General features: G+C 43.1%; 1 protein-coding gene and 1 long non-coding RNA gene across 2 annotated transcripts in view; one reads left to right on the forward strand and one right to left on the reverse strand.

Moving 5' to 3' along the window:
• Positions 1 to 26,561, forward strand: part of LOC140847713 (death-associated protein kinase 1-like) — a 70,866-nt gene that overhangs the window by 27,259 nt on the left and 17,046 nt on the right. Inside the window, exon 2 of the mRNA XM_073228706.1 lies at positions 24,095 to 24,224. Within this exon, the coding sequence (XP_073084807.1) occupies positions 24,123 to 24,224 (102 nt within the window). The 5' untranslated portion in view covers positions 24,095 to 24,122. The remainder of the gene's footprint in view (positions 1 to 24,094; positions 24,225 to 26,561) is intronic.
• LOC140847714 (uncharacterized) lies at positions 19,500 to 21,276 on the reverse strand. The gene is made up of 3 exons (XR_012127767.1): positions 20,998 to 21,276; positions 20,234 to 20,293; positions 19,500 to 19,854 (listed from the first exon to the last, which is right to left on the reverse strand). It is a non-coding gene; the product is annotated as an uncharacterized lncRNA (long non-coding RNA).

Raw genomic sequence — 26,561 nt, forward strand, 5'->3', positions numbered from 1 at the left:
TAGTGATCAAATTAGATGTATTAGTAAGCTGGACAAAGAAATTGGATGGCAGGTTGTTCCCTATGAAGCTTTGATCCCTTTCAGCCAAAGTTTTTCTCTTTTCAATGAAACTTGTGATTATTTTTGACTCAAATTTTTTTTAGTACAAAACTCTTTAAGCAAGGATGTGTCTCATGATCTTTGTTCGTTTCTGACCCCACTAGTAGGTAATAAATGTTTATTACATTTAATTGAAAGATTTTATCTCAAAATGCCTTTGGCTGCCTGTACCTAGTGCAACAAACTGTTGTCAGTTATTAGATTTCAGAATGTTAGCGCATCTAAAAAAAACAATTATGGTGATTATTCGTGGTAGTTATGTTATATAAATTCACTGCAAACACTGAATCAGAGAGTACTGAACCATTCATCCTAGAGAAAATACAGGGTTAGGTTTTTGAGCCTCTGGTTGTAACATTTTTGTCAACAGATCACTGGGTAACCTTGTTTTATGTGTTTTTGCTTAAAGGCACCTCAGTTAGTGTACATTTTTGATTCATTAACATTGAACTCGTGACCAACAGGACTATCACTCATGCCCAACAAAGCTTGTGTAATACACATATTTTCTCTCTAAGGAGTATCATGGCCTCCTTATGGACACTGGATGTCATGCATGGGGCCATTTTAAATAGTGATACCATCAACAAAAAGCATAGAAAGGAAAAAACAAGGCACTAAACAGACCACCAAAAGGACACTGTTTACAGGATGAGCTGGAACAAGAAGGCAGACTTCACCTGAATAGACCTCAGCCCTAGGACATGCACATTGGGCCACTTAGATCTGCAAGTGACCTCAGAAGTGTGCAAGAGGTAACTGTAACTAAGGTTATAAATAAATTGGAGTGAGTAGGTGAATGTGCAAGTATGGAAGCCGCAAAAGGGAGGGTCACAAGTGTGCTCTGTTTCATCACTGTAAATGTCCTAATATAGGGTAGGTTTCTTCCTCCCAGTAAAGAAGCTACACACTCCCCATCTACTGACCGTGGCTACAGCTCCCATGTGAGTGTCCGTCGCCGAGGGTCCTCCCGGGTTTCTAACAGGAGGGGGCAGCAGTAGTCTTGCCTCTCTGTGTGCATTTACTTTCCTCCCTGCTCAGAGCTCACCCTGGAAGCTGAATCCGGTTCTTGCTCTGGGAGCCCAGGATGTAGAAGCCCTGGCCTCCAAAACCCAAACAAATTGGTTTTTCAGTTGTTGGTAGGTAGGGAGAAGACTGGAGGAGAAGAACTGCCCCCACAGCAGGTTTGAGGGAGCTGGGGGCTGAGGCCAGCTGCTCAGGAAGGAAAAGATCAAGCATCAATTAACCAGCAGTGCAACTTAAATTGGGCCTCACAAAGCAGATTGCTGTGCTGAGAAAATTCCTTCTCCGAGGAGGCAGTCCTCAGTTTGCTGGCTGCCTGGGAGATTCTGCTGGGAAAATTACCCACAGTTACCTAGGGCACATCAAGGCCCCGGGGCCTCTCCGGGGTGCCCTGCCTGCCCTTTGACTGGGCTGTGACTCAGTTTCCCAGGTGTTGAAGGAAGCAGTGGGGACCGGTATCACTCACCCTGCTTGGGGAAGGGATGCAGATGACATGTTTGAAGGTTAAAGCAGCCACTGGATTCGGCAGTAGTTTTACACACTTTACCCGTAAAGTGTGGTATTCCTGAGGGTTCTTTTCCCTCTAATAGTTATGAGAGGTATTTTGGGATAATACTGCAGTGCTTTGAGATTTAAGGAACTCTAAGCTAATGACTGTAACTCCAGTTGTCAAAGACTAGTAAAAGATAACAGTTATTGAAGACTTCCTACTGCCAGGTGCTGTTCTAACCACTTTTGATGTTTTAGCTTATTTAATCCCTCCCTGTCATCCGAAAACACAGTTCAAGGTAGGTGCTGCTATTAGACCCACTTTACAGATAAGGAAATCGAGGCACAGAGTGGTTAAGTAGTACACGAGTCCACAGTACACAGCCAGTAGGCAGGGGAACCCAGACAAACACAGGCAGTCTGTGCTCCTAGCCCCACTCAACTCAGTTGAATTACAGTGAAGCATCTTCAGTTTAAATCTCTGGTCTTGGGGATTCTAGATTCAGAATTTAAGGGCAGCATATAAGCCTTGCTTGTGGGCTCCCAGAGGAGCATCACCCAGTTCCTCCAGGGACAGAAACACCTTTTTTTCATAAGTATAATTTGTTTTTTTTTGTTTTTTTTGTTTTTTATAGATAATTATTTTTTATTGACGGGTAGTTGACACACAGTATTACATTAGTTTCAGGTGTACAACACAGTGATTAAACATTTATATACATGATAATTCTAGCTACCAGCTATCACCATACAAAGTTGTCACAATATGTTGACTATATTCCTTATGCTATATATTACATCCCAGTTATTATTTATTTTACAATTGGAAGTCTGTACTTTTTTTTTTTTGAGAGGGCATCTCTCATATTTATTGATCAAATGGTTGTTAACAACAATAAAATTCGATATAGGGGAGTCAGTGCTCAATGCACAATCATTAATCCATCTCAAGCCTAATTCTTGTCAGTCTCCAATCTTCTGAAGCATAACGAACAAGTTCTTACATGGTGAACAAATTCTTACATAGTGAATAAGTTCTTATATGGTGAACAGTACAAGGGCAGTCATCACAGAAACTTTTGGTTTTGATCATGCATTGTGAACTATAAACAATCAGGTCAAATATGAATATTCGTTTGATTTTTATACTTGATTTATATGTGGATCCCACATTTCTCCCTTTATTATTATTATTATTATTATTTTTAATAAAATACTGAAGTGGTAGGTAGATGCAAGATAAAGGTAGAAAACATAGTTTAGTGTTGTAAGAGAGCAATTGTAGATGATCAGGTGTGTGCCTGTAGACTATGTGCTAATCCAAGCAAGACAAGGGCATTAAAACATCCATGGATGCAGAAGATTTCTCTCAAAACAGGGGGGGTGAGGTTCTAAGCCTCACCACTGTTGATCCCCAATTTCTCACCTGATGGCCCCCCTGCGACTGTGCCTGTCTTAGGTTGTTCCTCCCTTGAGGAATCTTACCCGACTCTGGCTAACCAGTTATCTTCCGGGGCCATACAGGGAGATGTAAAGTTGGTAAGTGAGAGAGAAGCCATATTGTTTGAAAAGGTTAGCTTTTTACTTCTTTGCAGATTTATGCCCTGTGGCTTCTATGCCCAGCATTTGTCTTGAGGTATCTTTACCACTTGGAGGAATTATGATACTTGGTAAATTCGATATGAGGCACGAATTCTATTTAAGGGTTGTAATTAGGAAAGAAGAAGAAAAGCTATAGAGGTAGCAGATGGAAGAAAACATGGGAAGATTGATTATTTCTTTGACATATCTTCTTGTAGAGTAACTTAAGCATGTATAGGTTTAAAACTACTAACTAAATTGTGCACACACATTAACATAATAGGAATACAGTTATATAACCAAAGCAGATCTATAATTACCAGCCATCTCCAGTGAAGCCAAGAAAACCACTTAGGCACCCTAGACATTTGTGAAAATTTGTCTATGATATGATGGATATTGTCCAACTGTACTTGAACAGTCTGAGAGAAATCAGACAAATTAAAACAACCCAATCCTGGAAACTGTTCACATCCCATATGTTCTTTTAACTGTAGATAGTCTGTAGTCATAAGATTTTGGAGTGCTACAACTTGCATTTCTCCTAATTCTTGGTTAAGTTCCAACAGTATAGATCCAGTCAAATTTGTTGTTTTACTGTATGCACAGGCCAGCTTAGATATCTCCTTCTTTATTCCAATGGCAAGTCCAGGAACTGGTGGGATGGCTGCAGCTACAACTGCAGCATCGCCTGGGTCTTTGTTGAGGTTTTTTGATGATCATCTTCTGGTATGAGTCTTCCAGAGAGTGCTGATGTTGGAAGTTCTTCTTCATATCGTATATTAGTTCATTTTCTGGGTAGCCAAGTTAGGCTTTGATCCTCTGTATAAACACAACCAGACCCTTTGCCCACACTTTGATATGTCCTTTATACCATTGTGTAGAACTCATTGGAGGTCACCACACAGTAACTGCCTTTTTTTTTTTTTTAAGAGAAAGGAATATTATCAGAAAAGTGTACCTCCATAGCTGATCATCTGACACCCTTTAAGTGATCAAAATTAAGGATATTTAAAGCATGCATTAATCGTTGATTTACCATTAGTTTTATCCTATCAAGGAGTAATCCCCCTTTTCTTTCTTTCTTTCTCTTTTTTTTATTTTTTATTCTTTAATCTACACTTACATGAAGAAAATTATGTTTACTAGGCTTTCCCATATACCAGGTCCCCCCTATAAACCACTTTACAGTCACTGTCCCTCAGTATAGCAAAATGTTGTTGAATCACTACTTGTCTTCTCTGTGTTGTACAGCCCTCCCCTTTCTCCCTCCCCCACTATCCATGCTAATCTTAATACCCCCTTTCTTCTCGCCCCCCCTTATCCCTCCCTACCCACCCATCCTCCCCAGTCCCTTTCCCTTTGGTACCTGTTAGTCCATTTTTGGGTTCTGTAATTCCGCTGCTGTTTTGTTCCTTCAGTTTTTCCTTTGTTCTTATACTCCACAGATGAGTGAAATCATTTGGTATTTCTCTTTCTTCGCTTGGCTTATTTCACTGAGCATAATACCCTCCAGCTCCATCCATGTTGCTGCAAATGGTAGGATTTGCCCTCTTCTTATGGCTGAGTAGTATTCCATTGTGTATATGTACCACATCTTCTTTATCCATTCATCTACTGATGGACATTTAGGTTGCTTCCAATCCTTGGCCATTGTAAATAGTGCTGCGATAAACATAGGGGTGCATCTGTCTTTCTCAAACTTGATTGCTGCATTCTTAGGGTAAATTCCTAGGAGTGGAATTACTGGGTCAAATGGTAAGTCTGTTTTGAGTATTTTGATGAACCTCCATACTGCTTTCCACAATGGTTGAACTAATTTACATTCCCACCAGCAGTGTAGGAGGGTTCCCCTTTCTCCACAGCCTCGCCACATTTGTTGTTGTTTGTCTTTTGGATGGCAGCCATCCTTACTGGTGTGAGGTGATATCTCATTGTAGTTTTAATTTGCATTTATCTGATAATTAGAGATGTGGAGCATCTTTTCATGTGTCTGTTGACCATCTGTATTTCTTTTTTGGAGAACTGTCTGTTCAGTTCCTCTGCCCATTTTTTAATTGGATTATTTGCTTTTTGTTTGTTGAGGCATGTGAGCTCTTTATATATTTTGGACGTCAAGCCTTTATCAGATATGTCATTTACAAATATATTCTCCCATACTGTAGGGTTCCTTTTTGTTCTATTGATGGTGTCTTTTGCTGTACAGAAGCTTTTCAGCTTAATATAGTCCCACTTGTTCATTTTTGCTGTTGTTTTCCTTGCCCAGGGAGATATGTTCAAGAAGAGGTCACTCATGTTTTTGTCTAAGAGGTTTTTGCCTATGTTTTTTTCCGAGAGTTTAATGGTTTCATGACTTACATTCAGGTCTTTGATCCATTTTGAATTTACTTCTGTGTATGGGGTTAGACAATGGTCCAGTTTCATTCTCCTACATATAGCTGTCCAGTTTTGCCAGCACCATCTGTTGAAGAGGCTGTCATTTCCCCATTGTATGTCCATGGCTCCTTTATCAAATATTAATTGACCATATATGTTTGGGTTAATGTCTGGAGTCTCTAATCTGTTCCACTGGTCAGTGGCTCTGTTCTTGTGCCAGTACCAGATTGTCTTGATTACTATGGCTTTGTAGTAGAGCTTGAAGTTGGGGAGTGAGATCCCCCCTACTTTATTTTTCTTTTTCAGGATTGCTTTGGCTATTTGGGGTCTTTAGTGTTTCCATATGAATTTTTGAATGATTTGTTCCAGTTCATTGAAGAATGTTGCTGGTAATTTGATAGGGTTTGCATCAAATCTGTATATTGCTTTGGGCAAGATGGCCATTTTGACAATATTAATTCTTCCTAGCCATGAGCATGGGATGAGTTTCCATTTGTTAGTGTCCCCTTTAATTTCTCTTAAGAGTGACTTGTAGTTTTCAGGGTATAGGTCTTTCACTTCTTTGGTTAGGTTTATTCCTAGGTATTTTATTCTTTTTGATGCAATTGTGAATGGAATTGTTTTCCTGATTTCTCTTTCTATTGGTTCATTGTTAGTGTATAGGAAAGCTACAGATTTCTGTGTGTTAATTTTATATCCTGCAACTTTGCTGTATTCCAATATCAGTTCTAGTAGTTTTGGAGTAGAGTCTTTAGGGTTTTTTATGTACAATATCATATCATCTGCAAATAGTGACAGTTTAACTTCTTCTTTACCTATCTGGATTCCTTGTATTTCTTTGTTTTGTCTGATTGCCATGGCTAGGACCTCTAGTACTATGTTAAATAACAGTGGGGAGAGTGGGCATCCCTGTCTAGTTCCCGATCTCAGAGGAAATGCTTTCAGCTTCTCGCTGTTCAGTATAATATTGGCTGTGGGTTTATCATATATGGCCTTTATTATGTTGAGGTACTTGCCCTCTATTCCCATTTTGCTGAGAGTTTTTATCATGAATGGATGTTGAATTTTGTCAAATGCTTTTTCAGCATCTATGGAGATGATCATGTGGTTTTTGTCTTTCTTTTTGTTGATGTGGTGGATGATGTTGATGGATTTTCGAATGTTGTACCATCCTTGCATCCCTGGGATAAATCCCACTTGGTCATGGTGTATGATCCTTTTGATATGCTGTTGAATTCTGTTTGCTAATATTTTGTCAAGTATTTTTGCATCTACATTCATCAGTGATATTGGTCTGTAATTTTCTTTTTTGGTGGGGTCTTTGCCTGGTTTTGGTATTAGGGTGATGTTGGCTTCATAGAATGAGTTTGGGAGTATTCCCTCCTCTTTTATTTTTTGGAACACTTTAAGGAGAATGGGTATTATGTCTTCTCTGTGTGTCTGAAAAAATTCTGAGGTAAATCCATCTGGCCCCGGGGTTTTGTTCTTGGGTAGTTTTTTGATTACGTAATTGGTTTGTTTAACTTTTGTGTTTCTTCCTTGGTCAGTCTTGGGAGGTTGTATTTTTCTAGGAAGTTCTCCATTTCTTCTAGGTTTTCCAGCTTGTTGGCATATATGTTTTCATAGTAGTCTTTAATAATTCTTTGTATTTCTGTGGAGTCTGTCATGACTTTTCCATTCTCATTTCTGATTCTGTTGATTTGTGTTGATTCTCTTTTTCTCTTAATAAGTTTGGCTAGAGGCTTGTCTATTTTGTTTATTTTCTCAAAGAACCAGCTCTTGGTTTCATTGATTTTTGCTATTGTTTTATTCTTCTCAATTTTGTTTATTTCTTCTCTGATCTTTATTATGTCCCTCCTTCTGCTGACTTTAGGCCTCATTTGTTCTTCTTTTTCCAGTTTTGATAATTGTGATGTTAGACTATTCATTTGGGATTGTTCTTCCTTCTTCAAGTGTGCCTGGATCGCTATATACTTTCCTCTTAAGACTGCTTTCGCTGCGTCCCACAGAAGTTGGGGCTTTGTGTTGTTTTTGTCATTTGTTTCTATATATTCTTTGATCTCTATTTTGATTTGTTCATTGATCCATTGATTATTTAGAAGCATGTTGTTAAGCCTCCATGTGTTTGTGAGCCTTTTTGTTTTCTTTGTAGAATTTATTTCTAATTTTATACCTTTGTGGTCTGAAAAATTGGTTGGTAGAATTTCAATATTTTGGAATTTACTGAGGGTCTTTTTGTGAGCTAGTATGTGGTCTATTCTGGAGAATGTTCCATGTGCACTTGAGAAGAATGTATATCCTGCTGCTTTTGGATGTAGAGTTCTATAGATGTCTATTAGGTCCATCTGTTCTAGTGTGTTGTTCAGTGCCTCCATGTCCTTACTTATTTTCTGCCCGGTGGATCTATCCTTTGGGGTGAGTGGTGTGTTGAAGTCTCCTAAAATGTATGCATTGCAGTCTCTTTCCCTCTTTAGTTCTGTTAGTATTTGTTTCACATATGCTGGTGCTCCTGTGTTGGGTGCATATATATTTAGAATGGTTATATCCTCTTGTTGGACTGAGCCCTTTATCATTACGTAGTGTCCTTCTTTATCTCTTGTTACTTTCTTAGTTTTGAAGTCTATTTTGTCTGATATTAGTACTGCAACCCCTGCTTTTTTCTCACTGTTGCTTGCCTGAAATATGTTTTTCCATCCCTTGACTTTTAGTCTGTGCATGTCTTTGGGTTTGAGGTGAGTTTCTTGTAAGCAGCATATAGATGGGTCTTGCTTTTTTGTCCATTCTATTACTCTGTGTCTTTTGATTGGTGCATTAAGTCCATTTACATTTAGGGTGACTATTGAGAGATATGTACTTATTGCCATTGCAGGCTTTAAATTCGTGGTTGCCAAAGGTTCAAGGTTAGCCTCTTTAGTATCTTACTGCCTCACTTAGCTCACTTATTGAGCTGTTATATACACTGTCTGGAGATTCTTTTCTTCTCTCCCTTCTTATTCCTCCTCCTCCATTCTTCATATGTTGTGTGTTTTGTTCTGTGCTCTTTTTAGGAGTGCTCTCATCTAGAGCAGTCTCTGTAAGATGCCCTGTAGAGGTGGTTTGTGGGAAGCAAATTCCTTCAGCTTTTGCTTGTCTGGGAATTGTTTAATCCCGTCATCATATTTAAATGATAGTCGTGCTGGATACAGTATCCTTGGTTCAAGGCCCTTCTGTTTCATTGCATTAAATATATCATGCCATTCTCTTCTGGCCTGTAGGGTTTCTGTCGAGTAGTCTGATGTTAGCCTGATGGGTTTTCCTTTATAGGTGACCTTTTTCTCTCTAGCTGCCTTTAAAACTCTTTCCTTGTCCTTGATCCTTGCCATTTTAATTATTATGTGTCTTGGTGTTTTCTTCCTTGGATCCTTTCTGTTGGGGGTTCTGTGTATTTCCATGGTCTGTTCGATTATTTCCTCCCCCATTCTGGGGAAGTTTTCAGCAATTATTTCTTCAAAGAGACTTTCTATCCCTTTTCCTCTCTCTTCTTCTTCTAGTACCCCTATAATACGGATATTGTTCCTTTTGGATTGGTCACATAGTTCTCTTAGTATTGTTTCGTTCCTGGAGATCCTTTTATCTCTCTCTATGTCAGCTTCTATACGTTCCTGTTCTCTGGTTTCTATTCCTTCAATGGCCTCTTGCATCTTATCCATTCTGCTTATAAATCCTTCCAGGGTTTGTTTCACTTCTGTGATCTCCTTCCTGGCATCTGTGATCTCCCTCCGGACTTCATCCCTTAGCTCTTGTATATTTCTCTGCATCTCCGTCAGCATGTTCATGATTTTTATTTTGAATTCTTTTTCAGGAAGACTGGTTAGGTCTGTCTCCTTCTCAGGTGTTGTCTCTGTGATCTTTGTCTGCCTGTAGTTTTGCCTTTTCATGGTGATAGAGATAGTTTGCAGAGCTGGTACGAGTGACAGCTGGAAGAGCTTTCCTTCTTGTTGGTATGTGGCCTTCCTCTCTTGAGAGAATAGCGACCTCTAGTGGCTTGTGCTGGGCAGCTGTGCACAGACAGGGCTTCTGCTTCCTGCCTGGGTGCTATGGAGTTTATCTCCGCTCTTGCAGTGGGCGTGGCCTGCCTCGGGCTGCTGCTCCAAAATGGTGGAGCCCCGTTGGAGGGGGAGCGGCCGGGAGGCTATTTATCTCTGTAAGGGGCCTCTGTGCTCCCTGCTGCCCAGGGGTTTAGAGTGCCCAGAGATCCCCACATTCCCTGCCTCTGGACTAAGTATCCTGCCCTGCCCCTTTAAGACTTCCAAAAAGCACTCTCCAAGCCAAAACAACAACAGCAACAACAAAAGAAAAAAAAATTCAATAAATTATTTTTTTTAAAAAAGCAAAAAAGAAAAACGCACAATTATCTTTGTCCTCAGGCACCAGTCTCAGGCACCCACTCACTGGTCTTGCTGCCCTGTTTCCCTAGTATTGGGGTCCCTGTCCCTTTAAGACTTCCAAAAAGCACGCACCAAAAAAAAAAAAAATGGCCGCTCCCGTTTCTTTGTTCTCCGGCGTCGGCCTCAGGCACCTGCTCACCGGTCTTGCCACCCTGTTTCCCTAGTATCCAGGAGCCCACACATGCACTGTGTCTGTGCTCTGGTCTGGAAGACTGGGGCTGGGTGTTCAGCAGTCTTGGGCTCCCTCCCTGCTGACTCTTCTCCACCCACCAGGAGCTGGGGGGTGGGTCGCTCGGGACCCGCCAGGCCGGGGCTTGTATCTTACCCCCTTCCTGAGGCGCTGGGTTCTTGCAGGTGTGGATGTGGTCTGGATGTTGTCCTGTGTCCTCTCCTCTGTATTTTAGGAAGAGTTGTCTTTGTTATATTTTCATAGATATATGTGGTTTTGGGAGGAGATTTCTGCTGCTCTACTCATGCCGCCATATTGGCTCCTCCTCCTGTAATTTGTTTTTAATATAGTCAAAATTACTATAATGCAAATGAGGAACCTCAGGGGTCTAGGGGCGACAGCAGTAAATATTTTTTCATTCCATACTAAAATGTCAGTTTCATTTCCAGTCTTATATGAATATGGTTAGCAGGCATGGCTACCGCATGATGTGAATACTTCTTTATTGACAAAATTAGGCATAAGTGAGACCACGGGCTGAAATACCTGCTCTTCTCTAGATGACCAAAGTGTCAGTGACTTTTCCCATCAATATTTTTATGGAAAAATTCAAGTCAATTTGACTGTTTCAGAGCACCCACTTCTTTTAACGTTCTTCCAGTTTGGTGCAGATCTTTGTAAACTATTTTGAGATGTAGATAAAAGATGAGAGAGGCTTTCCTTGGAAAAGAAAGGGAAGGTGCCCTTCATTCGACCCTTTTGGTCAGCTGCTGTGGACCCCTGCTTTACGCCATCTCATTTAATCCTTGGGTACAACCCCAGGAGGGTGGTATTACCACCACCCGACAGATTCTGAAAACTGTGCCCATTCTGTCCACATATAGGGTTGGGCATTCTGATTCTCAGACAGCAGCTTCTTGGGGAGGAAACTTTTTTGTTTGAGTCCTAGAATTCCGCTAAGCCTCTGTAAAACACAGCCTACAGGACCGACTGCCCATCTTTTCGAAGGTTGTCTTTGGGGGTTGCAGGGAGCATGAATGAAATAAAAAAGACCACCTTGGAGCAGGGAGGGCTTTCCAAACCTGCTACCCTCACTTTCACCTAGGGCTGGCCAGTCACCTTGGACTGTTACCCTAGGGCGGGGGTTCTCACAGTCCAGTGGCCCTTCAACCGCATTATGCCTCCTCAGTTTCCTTAGCAGCTTTTGAAAGCCAACCTGCATGTTGAGGATCTTTCTGTTTCTCTTTCCAGCAGCTGTGTTTTCTTGTCCCCCATTTCTCCGTGCTGGCACCCACGTGTCTCATGGATGCAGTGGGAAGGATTCCCACAGAGATAGGGAGCACTCTGCACTTGCCCCCTTTTCTTCCTTGACTCTCATTCCCTCCACAGATCAACTTTATCGTCTGTCTTCCATCTCTTCAGTTGCCACTGAAATGACTCCTGCCAGTGCTTCATAATTCGCAAAATTTCTTAGTGTATATGCAACCCAAGATACTCAATTGTGACCTCCCATTATACTGATTCCCCTGCAGCCATGCCTCTAGGTCTCTCTGGAGCCCCACAATTGCTTCTCTAGTTGCCTATTCAGCATCTCCACTCAAGTGGATCTTCCCCAGGTACCTCAAACATAAGTTCCTAAGCTGAACTCATAAGCTCCCCTCTGCAGCCTGCTTCTCCCCTCTTCTCTCTAGCTTGGTTCATGAGATTACCATCTTCCTACTTGCCCAGACTGGACCTTGCTCAGACCACCCTTGCTTCTTCCTCCTCTCTCTACTCTCCACTGTGCCTCACAGCCAGTCCTTCATTAAGTCCTTGGAGTTACGCCTCTGAAAGAACTCCTAAATCTCTCTTTATTGCCATTCTCATTCGTTTTCCCTGGTCTAGGATCTCATTAACTCTTCCCTGAATTATTCAGCATCTTCTAGTTTCTTACAGTTCATCTCCATATTTATTACAAATCCACTACTTCCCTTGCTTAAAAATCTTCAGTGAATAAGCATATGAAAAGATGCTCAATGTCATTCATTGTGATTGAAGGGTATCCCTTCAAATCAAAACCACAGTGAGAACATTTCATATCCACTAGGATGGTCACAGTAAAAAATACAGACAATACCATGTGTTGTGGGACTTTGGAGAAATTGGGACATCTCTCCAAAGTACTACACTTTGATATAATTACAATGTAATGTAATATAAAATGGATCAGTTACTTTGGGAAACAGTTTGGCCAGTACTCAGAATGTTCAGAGTAGAAGAATTACCATATAACTCAGTATATTTACTCTTCAGCCTCTACCCAAGATAAATGGAAATATATGTCCGCACATAAACATACGTATGAAATTTATAGCAGCATTGTTCACAATAGAAAGTGGGAACAACCCAAATGCATCACCTAATGAGTGTATCAACAAAATGTGACATATCCATACTATGGACTATTATTTGGCAATAAAAAAGAATGAGTTACTAACACATGCTATCACATGGATGACCCTGGAAAACATTATGCTAGTGAAAGAAGCCAGTGTCCAAATACCACGTATCATATGATTTGACTTACGTGAAATGTCCAAAGTAGGCAAATCTGTAGAGACAGAAAGTAGATGAGTGGTTGCCTGGGGCAGGTGGGGTGGTGTTGGTGAGGAATGGAATTGGCTGCTGGTGGTCACAAGGTTTCTTTTGGGGTGATGGGAATATTTTAAAGTTAGATTGCGGTGGTAGTTGCACAACTTGATAAATATACTAAAAATGTTAAATTGCACACTTTAAAAGAATATATTACATAATGTTAGTTATATCTCAATAGAGCTATACAGAACACCTCCAGTGGCTCCCTCCTGTCCCCAGAAGGAGACCCAGGACCCGTGAAATGGTTTAGGGGCTTTGAACTCATGTCCAGCCATCTCCTTGTATCCAACCACTTCCTCTCCACCCATCTCATCTCGGCCCCTGATGCTCAACCCACAGAGAAGCTCTTGCCTTTACCAGATTGTGCCATGTTCTTAGGCACCCCCAGCCCATGTTTATGCTGTATCCTCTGCCAGACATGCCAACTTGTTCCCCAGGAGGGTTCTTCCTCATCTGTCCAAGTCCTGCTCAGACATCCCACCTCTCTCTTTGGTTTTCCTACCTGCCCCAGTTGGATTTAATTGTGTTCTTATGTCTGTTTGCCTCATCTTTTGGAAGTGTGTGATTAGAGTACTTGCCATACTGTATTTTAAATATTTATGTGTCTTTCTCCTGTAATCGGTTTTGACCTTTCCAGGGGATATGCCTATATTTTACTTATTTGTCTTTCTATCTCAAGCATCTAGAAGAGGGCATGAATACTAGCGCTAGTGCCCCATAGAAGTGCTTAAAAGTTGAATTCAGTCAAGGAGACTGGCTAGGAGATACAGGTGAACAGCAATGAGGGGTCTTTCTAGAGTAAGAACAGTAGGGTTGGAAAAAGGAAACAATGAAAAGCTCTGCGTCATTCGTAACCCATGGAAAGTAGCCTGTCTCCTGGTAACAGAATGATTTGTCACCTTAGCTAATTTCCTCCTAGACTAAAAGTTTTGGGACATAGGTCCATATGTTTAAGTTGGGTGCATGGCATGGAGAAAGAGCAAGATAGAAGGATAGTGGATGAGATTCCAAGGGATAGGAATTGAGAACCTTCCATATGCCTGGTGTTATAATGCTAGATGCCAATGATAATCAGGGGTGGGTGGCTAAAATTAAAGCTGCTGATTGCCATTTATGTAGAAGAAAAAGGTGGGCTCTTGAGAAAATCAAGTCACCTCCACCCATTACAGACTTCTACAGAGAGCCAGTCACCTCTGCCCATTACAGCCTTCTACAGAGAGCCATCCCTTCTCAAACCCTTCCATGGCCACAGGCTAAGCAAGCTGTTGAAATAAAATCCAAATCTCACCTCCTCTTTCTTAGAGGCCTCCTGTGGGAGTGGCTTCCTGCTCTTGCCTCCTCTTCCAGTGGGTTTCAGTCTACCCACTCCTTTGCCCTTCACGAGGCTGACAGTAAGGGTGCTCAGCTCCTCTGCCTGTGGCAGATCCTTCAGAGCTCAGAGTGGGGAAACTGAGGTAGGAAATGATCCACCTGCTCTGCAAATGCCAACTCTTTTACCTTTGCCACTTCTTCCTCTTCTAACTCTTTCTCCACCTCCAATCCATCCTTGAACTCAAGGGAAAGACCAGTCTGCATTACGCCCATTTTAAGTTACATCTTGGGGGTGGTTAAAGAACAGGCAACACTGGCCTCTGGGTTGGCTGGTGCCCCATATCTGATGGGTGAGTGGTCTCTCATCCTGGGATTTCCAACTCGTCAGCAACAACCAGCAGCTTTCACCTGAGCCCTTTGGGCTGGATTGTCAGAGAATAAACCCGGTCAAGGAGTGGGAGGAGAGATGGGTCCCTGTGCTTTCCCATACACTAGCCTTCCCTTGTTTTCAACTAGATGAGACAGATTGATTTTGGAATAAACCTCCATCTATGGCTGTCCGAGCTTGGATTACTTCCCACTGGCCTTTTATTCTAGCACAAGTTGTAACAACCCACTGAAGAGATGTCTGGCCACCCCAGGTTTTCCATTTGCCCCACTTTGCTTGGCCTAATTATTTCTATGGGTCTCCAAAGCTTGGACTGAAGCCATTAAAGTAAAAAGAGGCTTGGCGCATGCTGTGGTCAGGCTTGCTGTGGAGTTTCTCATTTCCCTTTGCATGAGTTCTTTAGTTCAAGAAACCTGCAGGGACTCTCTGGAAAGAGGAACTAATTTCTCTCTCAGCTCCATCTCTAACCACCCACACTCCCCCACCGTGTTGCTTACAGGAATGCTTCTCTTCCCTGTCACATCATGCTGGTGATGGTACACGTGATCACTTGTTCAGAATACGGGGTAAACAGGTGAGGCTGTTTGTGGCTGGAAATGATGACTGTCACGTCCAGCCAGGCACTGTTGCACCCCATCCCAACACCTGAGGCTTGGGGCCCCCTGCCCTTCTACACACATGTACCCCATTTGTGGTAATGACTTGGCATTGGCAAGCTGAGCCACTGAATTCCAGGATGACATACCCAGAGTGCCACATGTGGCCTTCCTAAGGGGTTTCATGCCTGAACCAGGCCAGCCAAGGATTCCACCATTCCTGGGGCCACCTGTGCCCAGCATTCCTGAATATCTTGTCTCCTAAAACTTCTCAGGGAGGGGACAGTCTTTTATAAATAGCCTCACGTGATCAGTGATCACCCTCCTTGTCAGTGTGGTGTTTCCTGATTATTCTCTGGACTCCACATCTCACTTGAACTAGGGGGCCCAAGACTATCTTCAGTCCTTAGGTTGTTGGCTGGTGGGGTACTGGCCTGTGCTTCCAGCTCTGAGTGCACCCTGCATCCCCAGCACTCTTGCTAAGGATCTACTCTGACCCCGGGTTCCCTCTCTGATGCGAGCATCTGCATTTTCTCATCCAAATTTGTTTATAATTTCATTTTTGACTCTCCCTCTCTACCCTCACTTTCTTCCCCACCACCCCACAGAACTGGGACCCCTCTAACCCGGAAACCCAAGGTTCTGCAAACATCCAGCTGGGCTCCTCATACACTCCTTTCTTGCACGTTATTACTTCTCTCCAAGGGCACATCCTTTGATGTCATGGAATTTTTCAGGAAGCACATCAAGCCATTGTTCTACAAAGGTTTTTTGTTCTTGCTGTCTTATACTTTTTTATTTCCCTTCCTGAACTGATGAACTCCATCGTGGAAGTTTCTGGAAGCTTTAAACTGATTTTATCTGTTGGAAATATTTTTATGTTACCACCCCCATCCATTCTTCTTTCCCATGTTCCTTCTCTCCCTATTCAATATGGAAACAAAAATGCAAGTAGGGAATCAGAAAATGAGTAAGTACTGAGTTGGGTGTGGGAAGGCTGTGGCTTGCATTACCCACCGTAGGTGTGATGACCACCTACATAAGACATCCTGTGAGTGTGACATGTCACCCTCCTGCCTGAGCAGCAGGCCTGCATCACCCAAAACCAACCACCAAGGTTTTCTTTTTCGCAGAGCTGGCTCCAACAAGCCACATGTCTGAATCAGTAGCATATTTTCTAAGAGTAGCAATCATTTTAATCTAGTCAGTGGGCAAAGGGCAAGTAGATTCTGCTCCCTGAAAGAAGAAGAGAGAAACAATGCTGGTTTAGGTCTGTTGGCATGTTTTATAAATGCCTCATTATATTCCACATAAAGCTTCTTCAATTTAAAAAAAAAATAAGGGATTTTTTTTTAAGTACCACCTCTAGTGGAGAACTGCAGCCTCCTGTTTGAAAGTCTGCCTCAGCCGACTTCGGCCCCATCATTTGGCCTTGAATGTGAACATGTCATTTAAGTTAGGGGGTTGGATAATCATTTCAGGGGACCACTCGGACTGCAGTACAATCGCGTATTATGTTTGGTCCACTACTGCCACCGTAATGGCTGAATGTTGTGCTCTGGTCCCATGTCCTGTCTGCCTGCTGGTATTGATAAATCATGATGCGTTTTCCTATACCAGTCCAGCACCTTACTTCCATCTTGGATACTGAAAGAAAGTAATGATTCTGCTCTTTCATTTATGAATGAACATGATTGCTTTAAAATATTCATTTTGTCCACAGAGGCCACATGTTAACCCAGCTTCACAGATTAGTTCTTTATGATGATAGAAGACCAGATTTTTGAGGCAGGAACCTTTTGGGCATCCCAGTGTACTTCCAGATGTGGGTATTTTTTGCAAGTTTGGAATCTTCCCTTTCTTGCCACAGGTGGCAGAACTAACTGGTCTGGTCCCTCGTGCATGAAGCATGTCTCCCTAAAAGCATGTAGATTAACTCCCCACGTATTCATAACCATTTCAGGGCATCTTGCCAGCTACAACAGTCTGTTCTTTTTGAATTATAGAGGACCTATGTCTACCTGGATGCAAAGGCACTGAAAATAAAATTGTTAGTTCTTGGGGAGTTTGAGGATCAGGCAGAGCCTCTAGAGAGAGTGGATCCATGGTAGCCTGGAGGGTGGGTTGGGAGTTGGAGGTGTGAGAGCAGTTAGAGCTTTGTGAACCATTCTGGAGTCAAAGCAGAAGGAATTTTGACATTTCCTGAGCACCTACTATATACCATACTTGGTGCCAAGCACTTTGCATTTAATCTTGTTTAATGAAGAAGCCACCAAAACTACCAGCCTTTTCGGAAAGCACTGTTTAAGGAGCAAACCTCCTAAGATAAGGAGGTAAAACGTTTCCCCTGTCCTTGGAAGGGAACTCGGCAGCTGTATAATGGATAATAATTGCCATTCACTGGGGACTTTTATGTGCCAGATTGGCCCCAAGTTCACCAACTACACGCACTTGCTGTGTGGCACCTTACAGGGAAACCCAGCCCAACTCTGTGAAGAGCCATAATGTTTGTCTTGAAATGCCTCATTAGGTGAAGTTCGCTTGTAGCCAAGATCCCCTGCAGTTTAGGTTATGACCAGACAGAGTCCAGAATCAAGTCCTGCTCTATCTTGGAAAATTCCCAGCAAGAGTCAGGGACCCTGAATAGTGTTTTGATTTAGAAATTGGGGCTCTGTAATAATTTGTCTTATATCACTCTCAAGGCCCACTTTGTTTTTAAAACTCTAGTGTGTCATGAATACATTCTGTTCCAGCTACCTTTTAGAGGAGGCATTGGTGGTAGTGAAAGGCATGGGGGGGAGAAGGAACCTACGTTTTTTCCAGCCCTCTTGGTGAAAGCAGCCATTGCTTATTAGCATGCATTTCACATCATTTCCATAATAATGCTGTAATTTAAAACACTCTGACTGAAAGACCTAATAAAGAAGGTTAGGCCTGCTTTCTAAATTTGCGGCACAGATTGCTCATCTCTCTCCATCAGTCTTCCTTTTCTTAAGCAAATCTAGAACAAAGAGTGAAAAGTACTGAGATTTTGACTGATCTCCTTTTTAACATTATTCTGCCATTTGTCAATAACATTGTAAGCATTTAAGTTCTGGTTCTAAACATGTATATGGAAGAAATACTTAAGTCACTTTCTCCCTTCTGAGATTTGGGGAGTATTTGAATATTTACTGTGCTCCCAGACTGTGCTGAAGTCATTTCATTTCCATGTGATTAATGACGAAATATTTTATAGTAGATGTTCATGGCTAAAACTTCTGTCTTCCTATGTTGGCATGAAGGAGGCTGAGTATGTATGAAGGCCCTACAGGGCAGCAGGCGACCAGTGACAGGTCCAGGCCAGTGAGATGGGGTCTCTCCCAACCATCCTAATGTCAAGCTGAACCAGTCCCTGCACATGTCACACCGTGATCAGCGTGTGGTTTGCACAGGGCCTGGAGAAGGGTAGATGGAGAAATTTGCAATGATTCATGCTTCCTTTCCCTCTGTCTTGATCAGGCAGTGCCTCTCTGCAGGCTGGCCCTTCACTCTGGGGCCCCAGGATTGTTCTGACTCTCACCTGTGTGGTCAGACAAGCACTTTAGGGTCGAGCTGCTCGGGAGGAAGAGTGAATAGGGCCCAAGGCAACTCAGCCCAGAGAAAGGCAAAGGTGATTTCTGTCAGCCGAACCAAGTAGACAGACCCAGTTTAAGATGGTGAGTGTTCTGGTCACCTACTACTGTTAATAAACTACCCCCAAATTTTGTACAGTGCAGTGGGGGTTCCCTGGGAAGCAGACTCTGAGATGAAGAGCCTGTAGGATGTTTATTAAGAACTGCCCTTAGAAGCAAGACTTGGAAAGGAGGGGAAGGAGTAGGAGTGGACAGAGAAATTGTGCTGCCTTACAGCTCAGTGACAGTCCCAGCTGGCCCAGCAGAGAGTTCTGGAGCCAGAATGACCCTTGAGAGTAGCCCAGACTGGGCTGAGATGACCTAGCCTTTATCTCCGGGGTAGATGGGCAAACTACATCCTGTGGGCCAAATCCAGGTAGCAATCTGTTTTTGTAAATAAAGTTTTATTGGAACACAGCCACACCCCTTCACTTAAGTATGGTCTCAGGCTTCTTTCACAGTACTTGGGCAGAGTAGAGGAGTTGTGACAGAAGCCGTATGGCCCTCAGAGCCTGAAATATTTAGTTCCTAGCTGTTCACAGAAGTTTGTCAACCCCACCTTTATGTTCCCACCCTGAGCAGCCGTTGGCTGTGCATCTCCTGAGAAAGGATATGACTTTGGGTGCGGGAGGAGTGAGGGCTGAGGGCTGTGCTGATTTCAACCCCAGCAGTGGAGACAGCAGGTCCTTCCTCCAAGGGGAACACAGGTGGTGCTCACAGTGTCTACCAGAGTGGATTAAAATGACCATTTTATTTTGCACATGATTTTGTGGGTCCAGAATTCTGCAAAGGTTCAGACAGTCTGACCTCCTGGGCTAGAGGGGCCACTTCCAAGATCCCTTCTGTGCTCATGCTCCCAGCTTCATTCTCTCTTTAAGGGATGTCTCATCTTCCATGCTGCATGATGGTTTCAGGATCACCATGCTGCTTACATGAAGGCAGGATGCAGAAGCTCCGGCCGGGAAGAAGCAGGCTGAAGTGGCCACAGCATGTGTCATGGGTCAGAGCAGTCAAAGCAGTCACAGCCTTTCCAGATTCAAGGGGGTGGAGCCACAGATGCAAAATCACAGCTCAGAAGAGTGCTTGGCATGACAGGCTCTTACACCATCTTTGGAAAATAAAGAGTGCCTCAGTGGGCCAAAGAGCTGGGCCCAGGTCCCTGAGCTGTTTGCACAGGTGCCTGTCCAACTACACAGCCACTGTTATCACAGGATGGCTTGAAATGACTCTTGTAGGAATGTGACACCTCGGGAGTGGGCTGTGCTCCACCCCCTGCCCCAGAGAGCCCATTGTTAAACTTGGACCAGTGCACCACCGTTGCTGGGGGAGGATTTTTGGTTTGAAGCCAGACATGAAGGATGCTTAACATGTCCTGGAACCTCACAGCAACTCTGGGTGATACAGCTGTTTCTTATTTTATAGAAGAGGGATCCCAGGCTCGGTGAGATTAGGTAAACTGGACAGGATGTGACCCGGGGTCTCCTTACCCTCTGCTGTCCTGTGTCAGGAAGCCCTCAGAAGAATGGAATAGGCTGTTCTTCCTAGACCTGAAGAAGCACAGGTTAGACGTGAGGGAAGGAAAGTCCGCTAAAGAGGAGGAACAAGGGCCTGGCCTGGGGCAGCCATGGCGTTGCAGGGAAGGACTGGGCCTCACTAAGCACTAGGCTGTTTGAGCGCTGGAAGATTTGTGCCAACTCCAAGCAGCCAAGCCCCAGGCATTCCTCATTGTCCAGAGACTTGTGGATGTCTTTAAGAGCACAGTCTGTGTGAGCGAGTGGGAGCAAGGACGCTTCTCTCGAGGGGGGGCAGAGGGAAGAAAGGCTGGGCCGGCACTGTGGGCACAGGAGGACCATCCCCTGAAGTGTGGGTTCGGCCCAACCACTGGGTGCGAGGGGGAGGGGAGAAGCAGGGCTGGAAGGGGCATTCACACCTGGAGCCTGCCTTGGGCCCCTGGCATGGCATTCCACAGGAATGGGGGGTCCCCCTTTCTATGATGCCACCAGGCTGGGTCATGCTCGTACCAGCTGCAGGGCCTGCCACCCAGGTGGGCTCTTGGCTGTCCTGGCTGGGTGAGGCTCTGTGGAGTGTCACAGATCTGCCAAAGGCCTTTGCTGGGACCCCAGAGGTAGAGGAGTCACCTCACTCCAGATAAACATCCCGAAGTTAAATCTCACAGTGAGGCCTTGCAGGAGGGTGTAATTAAGACATTGGAAAGCGGGCCTCACATTTTAGCATGCTAACAATCAGTCACCTGGTGTGCCTGTGAAAATGCGCATCTCCCAGTCCCCACTCTGTAAGCTCTCAGAAGTTGCATGTGAGGCCCATAATCTGCATTTTTAAACACGCTCAGCAGTTCTGATGCCAGTGGCCCCAGGGCTAAGCTAGCCAAAACAGCAGTGTGGCGGGTGAAGGGGTGCGATCTGAAACTTTCTTTAAAAAAATGGCTTCTTTGTGGTTATTGTTTCATTTCATGAGCACCCATTTTCTCATTCTGGCTGTAGATGTGGTAGGTATGTTTATGGAGCAGCCTTGCTGAAAGAAAGATAATGAACATAGCAGTTATGTGCATAATTGCAGTTAATTATTATGTTGTGAAAGTGTGGTTGAACTTGAAAAAGATTAACTTATAAAAACTTAATCTTTACTAAAAAGTTCCTGTTATTTGCCATTAATCACTACCGTGAATGTTTTTAAGAGAGTTTGTTCATTTATCCACTTGACAAACGAATTTTGAGCTCATACTGTGTGCCTGGCATTGTGCCAGGAGGTGGGGACAGCTGTGAGCCAACAGCCAGGGGCTGACCTCTGCCCTCCAGGGACTTACTGTCTGGCCAGAAGTACTGAGTAAATAAATCCCCAACCAACCATGTGCATCTCAATTTTATATGTTTATTATTAGTTAAGATATTTGTTTAATTCCTTAGTAAATTTAATTTTTCTAATTATGTAAGTATTTACACATAACACAAATACAAAACAAGAAAAAGTCCTTATCAGGCCATATATTGTGATTGGGTTTTAAAAAAATTGACTGGCGTGTAAACTGAACTTTCCAGGTACTCTCTGATGGGACTTAGAAGACATATTCTATAAATTCTATACAATGTCAGTTTGTAGTTTTTTTTTTTAAATCAGTGTTAAGACTTCACCTCTAAATATGTTTAAAAAGATACATTGATTTTTTTTTTCGTCCATCACATCTCTGCTCCAAACCCCCTTGTCTGTGAACATTCAGCCCATTAGGAGAATGATACCCAAGTGCTTTCAAGCACAAATGTACCTGAATGCAGATTCTCATCCGGTGATGAGAGGCCTGGAGAATTCTGAGTCTTTGCTTATCAGTTTAAGCATGTCTTTATGCAGTTTTTTTGCCTGAAATTTGAGTGTGCCAACAGTCTATGTGAGAACAAATCAGTGTGCGACAGACTTGTCACCAATAACCTCTGTCCTGGTTTGCAGCGTTGCAGGTGGTGAGCTGTTTGACTTCTTAGCTGAAAAGGAATCTTTGACCAAAGAGAAAGCCACTGAATTTCTCAAACAAATTCTAAATGGTGTTTACTACCTACACTCCCTTCAGATCGCCCACTTTGATCTTAAGGTATATTGCTGAGTGTAAGAGGAATAGAAGCTTATGCTGGTCACAGCATTGATTGGCTGTTGGCTAAGAAAAATTGAAGCATCTGAAAAGGATACACTTTTTTTCCTGTATGGGTTTAACAAACAAAACGATCAGTATAATCAGTAACATGAGTCTAAAGTCTGTAACACATGACTATTGGGGATTCCCAAACCTCTTTGTAGGCTAGAGGCTTAAGATTAATGGTTGTATTCAAGAATCCTTGGTGAAGAATCAAGGGATTTTTACCATCCAGATCTTTAAACAGGGGGACTGCTGTTGGTTATGGGGCATTTTCAGCCTTGCATGGCCACTGGCCACCCAGTTTCCATCCTCCTTTGGCTGCAGGATGTGTTTAAGGTAGAAGATGTCTTGATCTCTATTCTCCATCTTGATGCAAAGGCTTCTGGGCCTGACTCTCTCATTGGCAATCAAGCCAGCTAAATTCTGAGACTGGCTAATTGGGGTCTTTGCCTGGCTGGAGGCAAGGTGTTGTGGGAGATAAGAAGACATATCCTGTTCCCAACTGTCACAGAGGTTATGGTCTCATACATATGAGTTACAGGAAGTGAACTGTAAAGTTCTAGGTACAATCTAAGGCAGTGAGAAGATAATCACAGAGTAGCAAGTTGATCATTTGCCAAGTGAATGATTCAGATCATTGGAACTAGGATAAGACTTCAGAGCAGGGAGGATTTTCTCCACACTTATTGTGACAGAGCTATGAAGACCCCATCCAGATCCCCCAAACACTCACTAATTTACAACTGAAAGACTTATACACACCTGTGGCTCTCTTGCCTGGCATCTGGTTTCTAGCCCCTGGTGCTGGAAATGCCAGAGTAAATGTGCAGAGAAGCAGCTGTTAGCCATGGAGCACAGGGAGATGGTGGATAAATATCCCCACGTCCTCATACTACATTTGGAAAACTCTCGAGTGCTGCTCTTTGCCCCCAAGTTCCCCAAGGGACTGGGCTCTATTCACTCCCGCCGTGTTGTACTGTCTTGGTAAGTAAGACAGTTCTTACTGGCATCTTTCCTTCTGTTTCCGGCTTCCCCATCCCTCTACCAGGCAGTCTCCCTAGTGTTCCCTCCCACCTGGATCCCTGTTACAGATCTGCTCTTGCGAGAACCTAAACCAAGACATTTTTCCTGGTGTTCTCTTGCAACTATCTTTTTATCGCTATTTTTCAGGGGAAAGGAAGTACTATTCTCCTACCTTGTCCTCAGCATAACATTAGCTTTTTTTTTATTGTGGTAAAATAAACGTAATGTTAAATTTACCAGATTAACCCTGTTTAAGGATGCAGTTTAGTGACATCAAGTGTATTCACATTGTTATGCCACCATCACTGCCATCCATTTCTAGAAGTTACTGGTCTTCCCAAACTAAAAACTATATATCCATGAAATACCAGCTCCCGTCTCCTCCCCACAGCTGCTGGCAACCTTTCTGCTTCTCTATGAATGTACTTATCCTTGGTACTTTTATATTAAGTGGACTCATAACAGTCTTCATCTTTTTTTTGTCTGGTTTATTTCCCTGAGCTTAATGTCTTCAAGGTTCACCCATGTTGTAGCCTGTGTCAAGATTTACTTCCATTCTAAGGCTGAGTAGCATTCCCTTGTGTGTATAGACCACATTTTGGTTATCATCTGATGCACCTGGGGTTGATTGTGACAAATACTGCTATGAACGTGGCTGTGCTATTTTTGTTTTCTTTTCTTCAAGCCTGAAAACATCATGCTTTTGGATAGAAATGTCCCCAAACCTCAGATCAAGATCATCAACTTTGGGTCGGCCCATAAAATTGACTTTGGAAATGAATTCAAAAACATATTTGGGACACCAAAGTTTGTTGGTAAGTTTCTTTACTCCTGTGGTCATTAATTTCTCACCAACATTACGCTGGCGAACTTCCCCCTGCTGTAGCATCATTTATTTCTCTAGTACATGTTTCTGGTTTGTTTATAAAGATAGGTTGGTTTGTTTCCTTCCGAAACTGAATGGGCGTTTATTTCCTCTCAGCTTCTGAGATAGTCAACTATGAACCTCTGGGTCTTGAGGCAGATATGTAGTAAGGAGCAAGTGCCCTTGATGTTGTCATCTTTCTGATTTATTTTACTAGTCTTCTGACATTTGTTTTTGTTTTCGATTTGTGTCTAGGAGTATTGGGGTTATAACCTATATTCTATAAGTACCCAAATCTACAACTCATATTCTTTCCCTCTTCCTTTGAGACCATATGTTTTATTAACCATTCTGTGTCATGTTGATCTCTTCAGTTTATCCATGCTTTTCATGTAAACATACTCATTTTACACCCCCCCGAAATGGATTTAGTTTATACTAATTGAACATTTTCTTCTAATTTGAAATGAGTCATCATAAACTACAGCATAATCACTGAGAAAAAGCACTGCTGTCCATCACTGCCAAGAAAATAGAAAGCAGGTTTTTTTAAAATACTAGATCCTATTCCAAATTAAATGTGTAAATACAATCTATGCATGAAGCTGACGTTTTTGTGCATGACAAGTAAATGTCCTATAAAGTGTAATTGAATCTGAGGTGACCACCCAGCCACCAGATTGTAATCTTGCTCCTCATTCCCCTTATCAGACATTATAGGAATGAAATGACTGCACATGAGGTAATCATTCATGCTCTGTGCCCTACTTTATTAACAGCCTAAGTGGGGCCTCCCCCTTTCTTGGAGACACTAAGCAAGAAACATTAGCAAATGTATCTGCTGTCAACTATGAATTTGAGGAAGAGTACTTCAGTAATACCAGTGCCCTAGCCAGAGATTTCATAAGAAAACTCCTCATCAAAGATCCAAAGTGAGTGTCCATTGTTCCTGAAAGGTATTTGGCCGTGGGCCTCAGCTTGACGAGGGTTAGCACCTGTGTGTGCACGTGGCCACGTTTGTGATGCAGGGTTGTCTCCCTGGCAAAGAGAAACTTGCCACGTGGAACGCTTCAGGAAATGCAGGCAGGGCCCTTAGTACCTGCTCAGCCAGTCCCTGCAGGCACGGAGACGTCATCACACCAACGTGGGGGTTTTCTGGCTTCTCTCCATGAAGTGGGCTCTGAACTGCATTTTCCATAGCATATGCTTGGTGGGCCCAAGCAGCGTGGGAACACCCTTCGTGTTTGCTTTCAGGTCACAGCTTTGCTTTTTTCTTTCCCCTCCCTCCACAAAGGAAGAGAATGACAATTCAAAATAGTTTGCAGCATCCCTGGATCAAGGTGAGTTGTATATTGTGATGCATTTGGGTATTCTAGGGTATCCTGGAATTCATTTGTCCTAGGGCATTACTAGTTACCATGGGTTCTAAGCACAGGACGTGTATGGGGTATTGTGTTTGCTATTGGTTACATATTTTAAGACAACTGACAGATAGCAGTGTCCTAGTGGTAATGGACGTGGAGAAGAGTAAGCCACCGTGGTGCAGGATTGAAAATGGGGAAAGGGAGGGCAAGTCCCCTCAACAACCAGTTTTGGTTTGAATTTTTTGAATTGATTTCTAGAATTTAAATATATCAAATCTGGATATCCAGCTTCTCTTGAAAAATCTGAAGGTCTGCCAACACTGAGCCCTCATTCCACAAGGCCTCAGGAGAAGCGGCACAGCTGTCTTTGTGCCAGAGCTTGTGGCCCCCCACCCCCCGGCGTTTTACACCTTTACATGACCTGTCTGGTGCCTGTCTCTGCATTGCGTGCAGGAACTGACTTTGCTTCAGCTAGAGCAGAGAGGGTGAAGGGTGGAGGAACAGGGCATTTAGAGAATAAAATCATGGAATCCATCAACAGACTGTGATGCAGTGACCTCAGTTACAGAGGTAGGCTTGGGAAGCAGAGAGCCCTGCCTGTGGGAGCACCCAGCAGTTGCCTGGGCTCCTGCAGAAGGCAGGGGTATCTCTTCCTCTCAGCGGTAAAGCTAAATGGCATCCTGAAAATGATGCAGTACGAGAGATTCTAATGCTATTGGACAGACTGAATTTGCTGACCTCTCAGGTCCCTACCAACTCTAAAGTACTTGATGATATTAAGTTCAGATGCCTCCTAACATGATCTCATCATGACTCTTGACATTTCCAAACTCTCTTATGGAAATTATAACTCAGTCTGATCCAAGCTCAACTTTCCAACTTTCAGTGTGTATGGAGTTCATCACACTCTTAACCACATGTGT

This window comes from Manis javanica, chromosome 2, assembly GCF_040802235.1.
Source record: "Manis javanica isolate MJ-LG chromosome 2, MJ_LKY, whole genome shotgun sequence".
In the NCBI taxonomy this organism is placed as follows: Eukaryota; Metazoa; Chordata; class Mammalia; order Pholidota; family Manidae; genus Manis; species Manis javanica.